The 12,972-nt window shown below is 34.2% G+C and overlaps 2 protein-coding genes across 10 annotated transcripts; both read right to left on the reverse strand.

Annotated features, from left to right (window-relative positions):
* Positions 1 to 4,404: 4,404 nt before the first annotated feature.
* On the reverse strand, positions 4,405 to 6,576 carry LOC147383012 (uncharacterized). Its single transcript, XM_086427256.1, has 4 exons — positions 6,521 to 6,576; positions 6,265 to 6,343; positions 5,358 to 5,513; positions 4,405 to 4,570 (listed from the first exon to the last, which is right to left on the reverse strand). Exons 1-4 carry the CDS (start codon positions 6,574 to 6,576, stop codon positions 4,460 to 4,462), a joined length of 402 nt encoding a protein of 133 aa, XP_086283382.1. The 3' UTR covers positions 4,405 to 4,459.
* A 7-nt stretch (positions 6,577 to 6,583) lies between these two features.
* Positions 6,584 to 12,733, reverse strand: LOC147383013 (uncharacterized). 9 transcript variants are annotated; one of them, XM_086428239.1, is made up of 9 exons: positions 12,326 to 12,725; positions 11,458 to 11,638; positions 9,667 to 9,756; positions 9,420 to 9,584; positions 9,098 to 9,221; positions 8,283 to 8,491; positions 8,083 to 8,123; positions 7,889 to 7,983; positions 6,584 to 7,672 (listed from the first exon to the last, which is right to left on the reverse strand). In XM_086428239.1, the coding sequence occupies exons 5-9, from the start codon at positions 9,122 to 9,124 to the stop codon at positions 7,616 to 7,618; spliced, it is 429 nt and encodes a 142-aa protein (XP_086284365.1). In that variant the 5' UTR covers positions 9,125 to 9,221; positions 9,420 to 9,584; positions 9,667 to 9,756; positions 11,458 to 11,638; positions 12,326 to 12,725; the 3' UTR covers positions 6,584 to 7,615. The 9 variants fall into 9 exon arrangements, with proteins under 9 accessions (XP_086284365.1, XP_086284369.1, XP_086284367.1 ...); XM_086428243.1 differs by having other exon boundaries at positions 6,584 to 7,831; positions 7,909 to 7,968; positions 12,326 to 12,724; XM_086428241.1 differs by having other exon boundaries at positions 7,889 to 7,968; positions 12,326 to 12,724.
* Positions 12,734 to 12,972: the final 239 nt, after the last annotated feature.

The raw sequence follows: 12,972 nt of genomic DNA on the forward strand, positions 1-12,972 counted from the left end.
GCACTCAGAATATGATTTCGAGTCTAACGTGACCCAAATCGACGAAAATAAAGAAACTAACAAGAAATCACAAAAACGATCGAAATGCCCCTCAATGCCCAATTGAAACCTAGAAACCTTGATTCTTAGGAAAACATGATAAAAATTCCAAATCAAATCAAAATCAAATTGAAGTCAAAGTATAATGAAAATCAAATTTACATTCAAAATCAAACTCAAATTAAAAATCAAAATCCAAAATTTTTAAAAAAAAAATACAAATCGATCAATAAAAAATTCATACTAAAAATTACTCAATTAATTAAAGTGCAAAATCAAATTTTAAGGTAAAAAATTAATCAACCATTAAATTTAAACTCAAATTCTATCGAAACCTAATTAACAAATTTAAAATTCAAAATCGAACTCAATCGACCAAATCAAATTGAAATTAAATATTAAGTGAACAATAAAAATCCGAAATAAAATGCAAATCCAAATTTAAATTGAATGAAAAATTTTAAATATCGAATTAAAATCAAAATGTCAACAAAACCCAATTAAAAGTCAATTAAAAATCAAATTAAAACTCAACCAATGGAAACAAAATTAAATTGACCAATCACAACTCATTGACGGAGGACCATCGTACTACGAGTAGCATGGGATACCCACCTTCATTCTCCTAAAAGGAAGCCAAAGCAAGAAAAGAATGTATGAAAAGAGAAAAAGAAATAAAGTCTTTGAAAAATAAAAATATAGTATCTATAAAAGGAGTTGAACGCCCCCACCTTGAGGTCTCTTTTTTTTTGTGGGTAAAATGACATTCTCTACTCTTCTTCTCTTCTTCTTCACGTGGTCTTCTTCTTCTCTCTCAGCCCTCTCTCCAAAATAATGTGGAATAGCTGCAACAGCTCCCTTTCTCCAACTTTCTCAGGTTCTTCTCTTCCACGCCCTTTCTGTTAAAAGCTTTCTATCTCTGCATGCTTCACCCTCTATATGTCTTTCTCTCCTTACTGATTTCCTCCCTCTCACAGCCATACTCCTTACTTCACTACTTCCACAACATCCCAACACAACCTCTCTCTCAGCCCTCCTTTTCAACCACAACCCCAATAACACAATCACGTTTTGTTGCACATCTTTCTCAGCATCAATTTCCAACAACATCTTAGCCTTGCTGCCACTCATCTCTGTCAGTCCTCATCTTTAATCGCGCCCCACCTGTAACATCACTCTCAGCCTTCATCTTCAACAATGTCCGAACGTCATCGCTATATTTTGCTGCCCAGTCCCTTCACGTCATTGTAACATAGTCCCTTGCTGTCCAACTCGTTATAATCACATCACATTCTGCGCAGCTGCTCCGACTCACTGTTACAACACTTATAAGAAGGCCACTCTCTCTACCTTCATCTCTCGCACCTCCACAACAATGGGTATTCACAAGCCTTTGGGTCATACATAAAGGAATCGAGTCCTATCATCTCTCTCTCTCTATAGATAAGTTTCTTTCATTTTTATTTTTTATTTTTATATCCATAGGATTAGTAGAATGTTTTTTTAATCCATTTTTTTATTTTCATTTATTACATATTGATAGGATTAGGAGGATATTTTTAGTTTATGTAATTTTTTCAATGTTTTTATATTGATAGGTGTGTTTTAGTTTTTTATTTACTCTTTTTGTATATTGATAGGATTAGGAGAATATTTTTTATGCCTCTTTTATTTTTTATTTTTTTTATTTTTGCATGTTCATAGTATTAGGAGACTTTTTTTGCTGTTAAAATGCTATGATCATATAAATATCACCATATACATAGACTTAGGGATCTTTTAGCCGATTGAGAGTCTAACATGTATTATCCATTATTCCTCTACTACTCTAACTTAAGCGTCGGAGAGTTTTTGATAGATATCACGTAAGTGCTAGCAAAGAGGTAAAAGAAGCGACTTCAGATCTGTGAGGTAGAGTCCGTCAACACCATTCACCAGAACCTGACCCCACAATTATTTATATAACAACATCAAAGAAAAAAATTAGAAAGAAAATTTTAATTCATGGCAACCATCATACATGAATTGTTTATAACCAAGATATGGATATTCAAATAACTTAGGCTTTGATATCACACATAAGATTTCACACATACAAATCTTTAACATAACTTTTCAACTATGATTCCTAATAGGATCGAAATCAATCACATATATCAAGAATACTATTCATGTAAATTATAATAAAGTTAGGGTACTTACCTTGTGCCATAATGAAATCGTTAATTCAAGAATAGTTAGAGGTGTATCTTTCTAATCCACCTGTTTGTCAAAGTGCTCGAACCCAAATGTTTTAATTCCTTTAGTTCTAGACTCACCTTCTCCCTCTTCTCTATATGGAACGGCTAGGGCTCTATCGATTGATTGATATCACAATTTCATAACTTTCTTCCTTATGTGCGTTTTCCCACTCTCTCTATTATGAGGTTGTCGATCCCCTTTTATAGGTAGAGATTGCGGGCCTAGAGTTCTCATTTTAATAAGATTCTTATCCATCAAGGTTTCCTACTGACCTTAAAAGAATACTTTCTAATTCCAATGATATTGGGATCCCTTTCAATATTGATATCTATTATCATTATTGAATTCTTGTGCCATTAAAAAATCAAACTGCGAGGTCAATGGGCCACATGATTTATTGAATTCTAACAAATTCTCCATAATGGAGCAAGAAGTGAAACTGTCAAAAAAATTCTCCTTAAATGGATCACATTTTTCATTCCTATAGATTTTAGTCAGTTTCGATTATCAATCAATTTGATTTGCAAGAGACCCAATTCTAATTGCATGGGTAACCTATGTTACAAAATTTCGATGTAGTGGGATTCAAATGCAAAGACTAGTACTCGTAGCACCAAACTTTCTCAAAATGCACCTAAACCGGTAATAGGTTATCAAGAATAAATGAACAACCTCAGCAATCTATTATTGTTGATTTGTTCTAAATGGATTCAGTAAGAGGTCACTAAATGGGGCTTTAGATGCCTAGCTCAACTGGTTTGACAAATTGCTAAGCAGCTTTGAGGTCGTGGGTTCAAAACTTTTACATTGCAAATATCAACCAAAATCTAAAAGCATGGATTGAATGGATCAAAAATGATTTACCTAGGAGTTTCAAGAGCTCTTGAAGAAGACTGGTTTGGGAAAGAAAAATCTAGAGTTGAAGACGAGGGCATTTAAATCATTTTTTCCTTGGTCAACAATGAAAGACCAAGCTGAAGAGACTCATGCCACCAGTTTGGAAACATAGGGATGAGTCTCAAATGTTCATCAAAATGTGGGAAGGTACACTATGTGAAAAAAGCCCATATTTGACGGTCACAACCTGTAAAATTTTGAGAAATTTGACGGACCATCCCATCAAATATGCTCGTCAAATATTTTCTTGTAGAATTTTTTTTTTGACGGCCCTAAACAATCAAATTATTAGAGGATAAGCTTTTAAAAAAACAAAAGAATTCCATAGTCTATGACCGTCAAATATGGAGATTTAACAAACAATCGGACGGTCCTCTAATTTACTAATCACAATAAATAAAACCGTAAAAAAATTAGAAAAACAAACAAAAATCATAATACAAAGATCACTCAAATAAACCAAATCTTGACCACCCAAGAAACTCAATTCACATCAAATCCAATTTAATACAAAATACAAAACGTATCATTGCAACACCACCAACTAATTCACAAACGACATATTAAAACAAATTGTTCAACTAAAACTAATACAAAACTACTTCTCACTGAAGATGCAGGACGCCAATCGTCAATGCACCCTCCCAAGCCCATTCATCATATTGTCAACCTTGGACTTGCTTTCTGTTTCTCTCTCTGCAAGCAAACCAATGAAAATATGGAAAATAAAAATAAAAAATGAATATGATTCCTCATCTAACATTCTAACATGTAATCACAATAACATAATTTCACATATATACATAAGCCACATAACTTATAGAAATGAAATTCTGGATATTTGGAAGATTTTGAAAAGTGAAAAGTAACTTACAAAAAAATGGGAGCAATTATCACCATCCATTTAGGACCCAAACAAAAATGATGATGTTCAACATTAATCACTAAATATAGGATTAATGTACCTCAATCCACACTCAAAATCCATAAAAGACAAAAATTACTAATACACACAATGTAGGTATTTTATGTTTAATATATTTTCACATTTCAAAGTAAGAACACATAATGGCATTCAGAACAAATTCACAGTGGATTTTGCTTTTGATTGCCCAACACTTGATTCATCCACTGTCCATGTCACAAGTAACTCAAATACGGAAAGCATAAAATTAAAAGCAATTTCGAGAAACATCCAATGACATAAACAGAGAACTTACACATAAAATTGTTTCCAAGATCACGACAATGATACTTCCAACTCCACCAAGAACAAGATTTTTCAATGTTTCAGAACCCGTTGGACCGCAATTAAATAAGCAAATACTAGCCTTCTCAAGGGCTGATTGCCCTTGCTCCCCCTAGATCCTGCAATTGCACTTGAAAAAATCATCTACGGAAGATAAGCAACAAAAATTATCGGGCTTATGCAATGTCAGTTCTAAAATCGTCAATCTTTTATAAACCACTCGATCACACTGGTGTTGATATTCTCAATATTAGATAAGTAGTGACCAAAGTTTTATTTTATAATATAACTTGATAATACAAGTGGATGAAACATGGATCTAAGGATCCTGATAAGTTATTTGTCGGAAAAAGTATAACCTACCTCAACCAAATTTTCAATCAGAATCCATCTCAATCTTTTTTTCTCAATTAGAAACAATGTATTTAACGGTGAAGAAACATCTCATCCCATTTTTTTTTACAGAAATGAAATTTGTATTAAGTGGTTGAGATGACTAACATTTCCTTTCATTCCACTTGAATAAATATATGCTCTCTGACTAAAATCTCAATCCAAATCATAAAAGCTTGTCTACGAGTAACTCAAAATCAATACTTTATATAACAACTATACTGATCGACCACTTCTGACATCTATATAACTTTTCGAGGACATTTTAGCAAGATTACTCACTAAATCTCCGACAAGTTTTCAATATTTATAGACACCTTTCAACTAATTATACATCTTTCCATATAAATAACACCAAACAACTCCATTATTTTATAATTATTACAGAAATCGCTATAACAAACAAACACACACTCATAATTTCATAGTTAACATCGGTTCACACAAATTACCCTGGAAAATCAGAGATGGGATGGGATTTGAGGGAGATAAGAACTACTCTACATCTAGGGTAAAGAGGAGAAAGACTGAAAGGTACCTGAGCTGTCGATCGTATTTTGTCTTGGACTCCGCCATTGTTGCCTGTAAAAGTCAAGGGCCGCAAACAAGGTGGCAAATAGGCATCTATTGAGCTCTCACTGTTGACTTCTGTCAGGCTGTCTGCCTCATCAAGTTCATCGTTTTCCACCGCATTCTGAACACGAAGGGCACATATTTAGATTTGATCATAGTTAACAATACTAACAAACTTCAGAAACAGAACATTTGATGTTGATTTCTTTTAAAAATACTTTAGAATCCAGAGCATGAACGCTAGCATGTGTGAGTGAGTGAGGTACTGTTATTTAGATTTGTGTCATATGGCCTAAATCATCGCTATTGTCCATGCCTTATCCCAGATATTGAGGTCTAGAACATGAATCCTGTTTCACCCTTCAACACTAACTTAAGACAAAAGTTCAGTTAAGGTATGTGTATTCATATCTTACTATTATCATCTATGGGACCTTTCATCCTCTTAGACCCTTTGGATGGTACGAAGCCTAGATAAAGAAGTATAGCTACCCCAGGTTGACTGCTGATGTAAATAATGTGAAATAACTTAATTAGGGAGGGGCCTAAATATTTAATTTTCTATATTTTATAATTCTGATAATGTTTCACTCAAAGGGTGTCATTCTTCTACAACATACCCATTCCGACCCATGTCCATAGCTTGGTTTCCTCTTCCACTTGCCCTTGCTTTGTCCTAGACAATACTGCCAGATTGTAGTCAACCAGTCCCAGATAATCCAATCAGCAATCACCAAAAAACCCTTCATTGATATTATTACTCACAACTTGTTCAAATTCAGATTATAAAAATTTGTTGATATTTATAAAATTATATCAAGAAAGAAAAAAAGATCATGCACCATGATAACAATTTAGTGTGAGCAACATACCACAAAAGAGAGGTGGTGTTCAAAGAGCTCACCGTGAATTGCTATTTTTAATATCGTTGTCTCTTCGACCATTAGACGCCTGCACATAAACATTTTTTTTAATATTACATGAGTGGAGAATTGCACCAAAGGGATGTCTACAAAACAACCAAGCACAAACCTACACCGAATTGGCAAATAATTAAATTTCAAACTGTAATCTTCCTCCATCAATAAACAACTATACATTAAAATGACTTCAAAATTAAGATCTTACATGTCCCCTGCCCTAGCATGTTCGACAATCTCATGGCGGAGGTTAACATCCTCCATCAATAAATACCTATGATCTCACCGTTCAAAATCAAACGATATTTGACTTTAAAAGTTACAATATAATTGATTTATTATGTAGAAAAGGAAATACTTTTCTTATAAGGATTTATTTGACTTTAATATAAACTAGTTTTTTTTTATATAAGGATTATCAGGAATATCATATAAACAATATTTCATCTAAAAAAATATTTTGCAGCTCAATCATAATTATTCAGACTCAATCATGGTAGCTCAGATTTCACAATATAGGATTAAGAGACTGTTTAGGAAAAAATGTTTAAAGAGTGGTAATGGTAAGAAAAATGAAATTAGATTGATTGTAGCATCCTCTAACTACTCCCCTCATCGAGCATCCAGTTACCAACATCCACCACCTTGGCAGCTCCTTGAATGTGAGGAATTTGATAACAAATCAACAAAGCAATTAATGCAATTGTTTGAGAGATCGACAACTTGGCCTCGAAAACATATTTGAACTCAAGACAAAGGGGCAAGTAGGCATTGTTCTTGTGACTCTTTCCTCTGATTAATAAATTGAAAAAGAATAAAAAAAAATATGTTTGTAGCTTTTATAGAAAAACACATGAAAAAACATATGTATAGGATCCATTTTTCTGTTACAAAGCCATAGCCAAGTGTGAGCTTATATGTATGTTTGAGCCAACCCTTTGATTGACTCATGGGTCTTATGGAACCCATAAAAATGGGGAACTAACAATTAGATTGACATATAAAGACCTTACCCAAAACCATGAGCAGCAATTCGACTGGCATATGAAGACTTGTAACTGTTATATTACTAACACAAGCACATACCGGGAAAAAAAAAAAAAAAGGAAATAAAATGATAGATCATCTTCAAGTACATGATATTGAAAATTAGTAAATTTACTTAAACACAAAAACAAACCATGGAAAGGGCGGTCCATCAAACAAATAACATCTCAGTAGCTTTTACATTACAAATATTACAAAGGAATCATTACCGATGATTTTTTCCCTGAGGATGCAAAAGAAAATTCATGCGCTGAAATCATTGTAATAACTTCCCAATATTCGCTTGCAATTCATGGAGCTCCAAAGGGGTGTGCTGATTAAAAAATGATACAAGTGTTGAAGAACAAACAAGTCAACTTCAAATCCGATGAGCTAGGCAAGGGCAAGCTAAAAGAATCACTATGGGGGACAATGCACAAAGTATGTTAGGCAAGAACAGAAGTTAAAGCTCTTCCAAACATATATGAAGCTCCTACAACACATTAAACGCATTATAAGCTTTGTATTATGAAGTACTCAAATGAGATACCATCGTTAACACGTGCTCACCCACAAAACCAGCATAGATCCAATATCTTCTTCCCTTTCCGCAATATGAAAGTCTTGTATCTACAATGAAATTTACTTTATAGGAATATTTAGCACAAATTTGACGTGAATATGGGCAAATTGACAGAAAGATAAGTGATGAACAAAATTCAATGAAGTAAAATACACACTTACCATGAAGTAAAGAAATGGAAAGAGAGATGAAGTTGGCAAACCTGAAAATGTATATCACATAGAAAGGGAGGTTAAGGGTTAGACAGATTGAGTCATGACAACCCAGGATCAGTTGAGAATCAGTTATCAAGAAATCTCCATCAGAAGGAATTAAAGGATAAACACAGATTTTGTACTATTTTAATAGCCAACTTGCATACCTTCCCTTCGGGTTTGTTCCTTTACGAAACCAGAGGAGAATGGTATCTTCTGCAAGCACATCCTGGTCGTAGAGAGATCTCACAATTTCAGGGAATAACTTCATTAGTTTGGCATCCTCGTAGCATTGGATCTGAACTTTGTACAGGAGTTCCAGCTCCAACTTTCCACTTGTACAAAAGGTATTCAGAAGTTTTGCCCATGTTTTTACCTGTCCAAAAACACACATTCCACTTGTACACTAGGTTAATGTGAACTTCTCAACTAAACTGAGAATAATTAAAATATTACCTTAATGCACTAGTAAGGGATGATGACCTTGACAAAGATGTTGGTGACCATTTTATTGATGAAACGTCAGATAATAAGGATGCCAACGAAGATGACATTGAATTTTTATTATTTTGACCAGATGATGGTTCCTAATTTGGATTCATGATTATATTGTTTTCTATATTTTGAATAATATAAATTTTAAACATGTTGTCGGAATTGATATTAATAAGGATTAGGTGATTTATTATTATAATTTAATATGAGATTTGACAATATAATATGACAACACCACTTAGTAGCAACAAGCCCACAGCCTTAACCTTAATTTGAATTCTCCCCCCCCCCCCCCCCCCCAATTTTATTGTAATTGTGCTGAGCATATGCTTTCAATTTCATAGCTTAGAGTAGAAGGGAAACAAGGGCTGGGCTGTCAGGGGAAGAAAATGACAAAAAATAAAATAAAATTGAAACCTTAATTTTTTTAATGAAATTATGAAAAATTAGTGAATAATATATTGAAAATGGCTAATTTAGTTGGTACCTGGGGTGAAGTCCACATTGTAGCCATTGTTCTTCTGCAAACAAGCGCATGCGAAGAAATCGGCTTTGGCCTGATATTGCTTTAGAGTTGAAGTGTAAGCTCCTCCATTCCCTTCCATTAATACCTTAACTTACAAGGAAAAATGTCAATGATGAGGATGAAGATTTGTTCTGTTCTGTTATGGATGTGTCTTGTATTCTATTGGTAGAATAAGCAAGTTCAGCTCTGCACTCATTTTAGTATTTCTACTTTCTAGGAGGAAAGTGAAATTTAGGCAATCTTGTAGAAACATGCTCTCTGTAAAAAAGGGGATTGATTATACCTTTGAAAGAAGAATTTGTAAACCAGCATATTTGTTGTCCCAAGAGAATTCAGCAACTGCCCATTCAGTTCCACCCAAGGATACCGCATTATCTACCACATACTTTAGATAGTATTCTTCACCCGTTGCTCGATATAGCCAACCAGCAGACCATAGCAGTTCATCCTGAAGTTCACCATCACATATATATAGTATTAACCAAATAATGAGAAAAAAAAACTGTTGATGGTGAGGATTAATTTCTTACCGAATAACCAGATTCTGAAGCATAGAACTGCCTAGCACTTGTAATTGACTCGTCATACCGACCTCTAAATCTATCCACAAATGAGAAAAGCTGCAATAATTTCTTAAGAATTAAGCAAATTTTTGCAATGCAAATGATTTGCATTATGTAACCAAGCATATATCAGTAAAATGAAGAGCAATCCTGACATGGAGAAGGTTTCCATTCGTAGGTTATTCTTTGTAAATAAGTTCATCCATCATCTCTCTCCAAAGCGATAGATTCAAGATAAGTACATGATATGTATTGAACATTACCAAGGTTAACTACATGAAAAAATACAAGAGAAAAATGGGGGAAAAAAAAAAGAAAAAAGAAAAAAGAAAAAGAGAGGTAACAACTTAGATTTAAATAATGTCATAGTCAATGTGACTAAACTGTTTTAGAGACATGTACACATTTTTCCTTTTTTTTATGAATACATGAACACACTGGTGTTAACACTTTCATTAGATCTTTAAACTTTTTTCAAGGGAGTCAAGACCTAAGAAGCATGTATGCCTCTTTCTCATTATGGTGGACCTGAGAAGAATTCTTTTTTCAATCCAATGAGAAGAAAGGATGACATTTTCCACTTAGGCAATATGTATGAAAAATAATTACATCTAATAAATATCAGATATTAATAAGAATCAAAAGAAGTATCAAACCAAGTATAGAAGAAATGATAATAGGCCAATCGATTTACCAATTTGGTGGAATATGTCACGTGGTAGCCATGCAATGAAGATTTGACAATTCACCAACTTTTCATGTACTATAAATAAAGTTTTTTTTTTTTTAAGATTAAGGTGGGGTTAGGCAGACCCTCAACCAGAAAACAATGGACTACAAACGATCATAAATGTGCCTACTGGTATCTTTACAAAGGAGCCTCATTAGCTCACTAGGGATGTTCATAGGCTCCATAACAGCTCTGCCTAGGGAGAGGAGGACGGAAGTAAGGAAATCAGTTGCTTGGTTGCACTCTCGGAAGCAAAAGTTGAAATCTATCCTGAGGAAATGAGTTGCTATGGCTCTAATTTCTTTTATCAGTCTCTTCTCTTTCGAAGGAGCTTCGCACTCACCCTTGATACAATCAATCGTTAACTTTTAATCAGCTCTAACTTTCATCAGAGTGGATGTTAAGCTCAGCAGCAGTTATCAGCCCCTTCAACATGGCTTGTAACTTGTGTACCAAAATTGACTTGGCATGGGTGTTTTCCGCAAGGGCTCTAATGGCCCCACCATTGCTATCTCTAATGATAGGGTGCATCTCATGCACCTCCATCCATCATTCCTCACTGTTTTAATGAGTGGAAAATATCCATAGAACATGCAAGCAAAACAGATGAAAAAAGAAATAATAATACATTTCAGCAGAAACAACAAATTAAATCTACAAGAATGACAAACATTTTGGGCATTCACTTTATATTCTTCTCTTATTAAGGATGTATTCCCTTTCTATTTTAGAACAAACCTACTTAGAAGTTTGCTTGATTTGGGGGGTAAAGGAAAAAAAAAAGGAGAGAAACTATCACTTGAAATGGAAATGATTTGAAAGTCATAACATAACACCCACATTAGATCATAATCTTGCATTTTAAATTTCCATACTGAATTGAAATCAATATTTGGTGGTGTGGACTGTTACAGAAGGATGTGTCTATGTGATGAATATGGAGGATATGGCCATGTTATGATTATTTTAGCTTTCCTGAATGCTATCTGTTTTTTCCCCCAAGGTGAAAGTATGAAGAATTAGCTCACCAATAAAAACGTTTGGTGCAGTATGTAGTCCAGTCAACCTTTCCAGCACCTACTGTAGTTGTGGCCCTTGGGGACCTAAACAAGAACAGATATCTTTTATCATCCAAGGTATCTTTTAAGCCTAGTCTTCCCTTCTTCATCAATCAAGTACTCCTCAAATGGATTCTTTCATCTCGGCATTCTATAATGTGAAATTTAATATCAATCTTATTTATCCTTCAAAAACTACTGAATAATTTCCAAGATATATATTTAAAAAAAAATCCTCTACGTAGCTAACATTCAAATCTATGTGGCATTTTTTATCAATAACATAAACAACAATACAACACAATATAAAATTCTATCGTGTTAGTTTTTAAACATAATTAACTTTACTAACCTACATGATGCCATGTTTTTTTTTTTACAGAAATTTTAAATTACAACAGCAAAACACATAGATGGAATACAAATAATAAACTCAAACCATGTATCATACAGGTTAGTAAAGTTTGAGGCTTTCTACTCATTAGGATTTAAAAGAGAAAAAAAAAAATCTACAAATGAAATACTGATTTATAACAACTGTCACCACCAAAAATTCTATTTACAGAAATTATGATTTCTATACTGTAGATTTAATCTGAACTGAACTTGAGTAACAAAAGCAAATCCCAACATGTAGAATAAAATGTGTCAACAATGTCAGATTAGAATTAACACATAGCTAAAGTGTAACATCTCCCACAACAACAAAAAACCTAAAATTCAACAAACAAACAAAAATTAATACAGAGAGCTGTTATGAGATGGTGAGAGATGCTGTGGATTAGATCTAGATCTAGGGTTTCCTTGGTACAAAACGAGATAGAGAGAGATGTCGTACCTGTTTTCAATGAGATACAGAGAGAACGGGGATCAGATCTAGGAGATCGATCGATCAAATAGAGTGGGAGATGAGATCTATCGAGGGAGACAGATCGAAAGAGAGATCAATCGAGAAAGAGACTGTGAGAGAGAGATAGAGAGATCAATCGATCGATGGAGAGGTCGATCGAGAGAGAGAGAGAGAGCGAATGAAAAAATGAGGTCGATCGATCGAGAGAGCCACTGTGAGAAAGCGATGGACTGTGAAAGATCGATCGATCGATGACTGTGAGAGAAAGAGACTGAGAGAGAAAGAGACCATGAGAGGTCCATCAATCGATGAGAGAGGCAGAGAGCAAGAGAAACAGTGAGAGAGGCCAAAAGAAATAGAAACAGTGAGAGAGAGAGAGAGTGCGTGAGACTCATCGACCGAGAGTTGAAAACGTGGTCTTCGGGCCGCGGATTTTGGATTTTTAAATTCGACGGGCCAAGCCCAACAAATTTTTTTATATAAAATTGAGATTTTCACATAATGGTATGTCTAGCTGATCCACCTAGATGATAATAACACTAATACTGGAGTAACATTAGATTTACTGCGATCTCACATTTCTGACGTGGGGGTGCATAACTGTAGATGCCTTTTACTCGAGATACAAATGAAGA

The sequence above is a fragment of the Akebia trifoliata genome, chromosome 16 (genome assembly GCF_017979445.1).
Source record: "Akebia trifoliata isolate Shusen 1 chromosome 16, ASM1797944v1, whole genome shotgun sequence".
In the NCBI taxonomy this organism is placed as follows: domain Eukaryota; kingdom Viridiplantae; phylum Streptophyta; class Magnoliopsida; order Ranunculales; family Lardizabalaceae; genus Akebia; species Akebia trifoliata.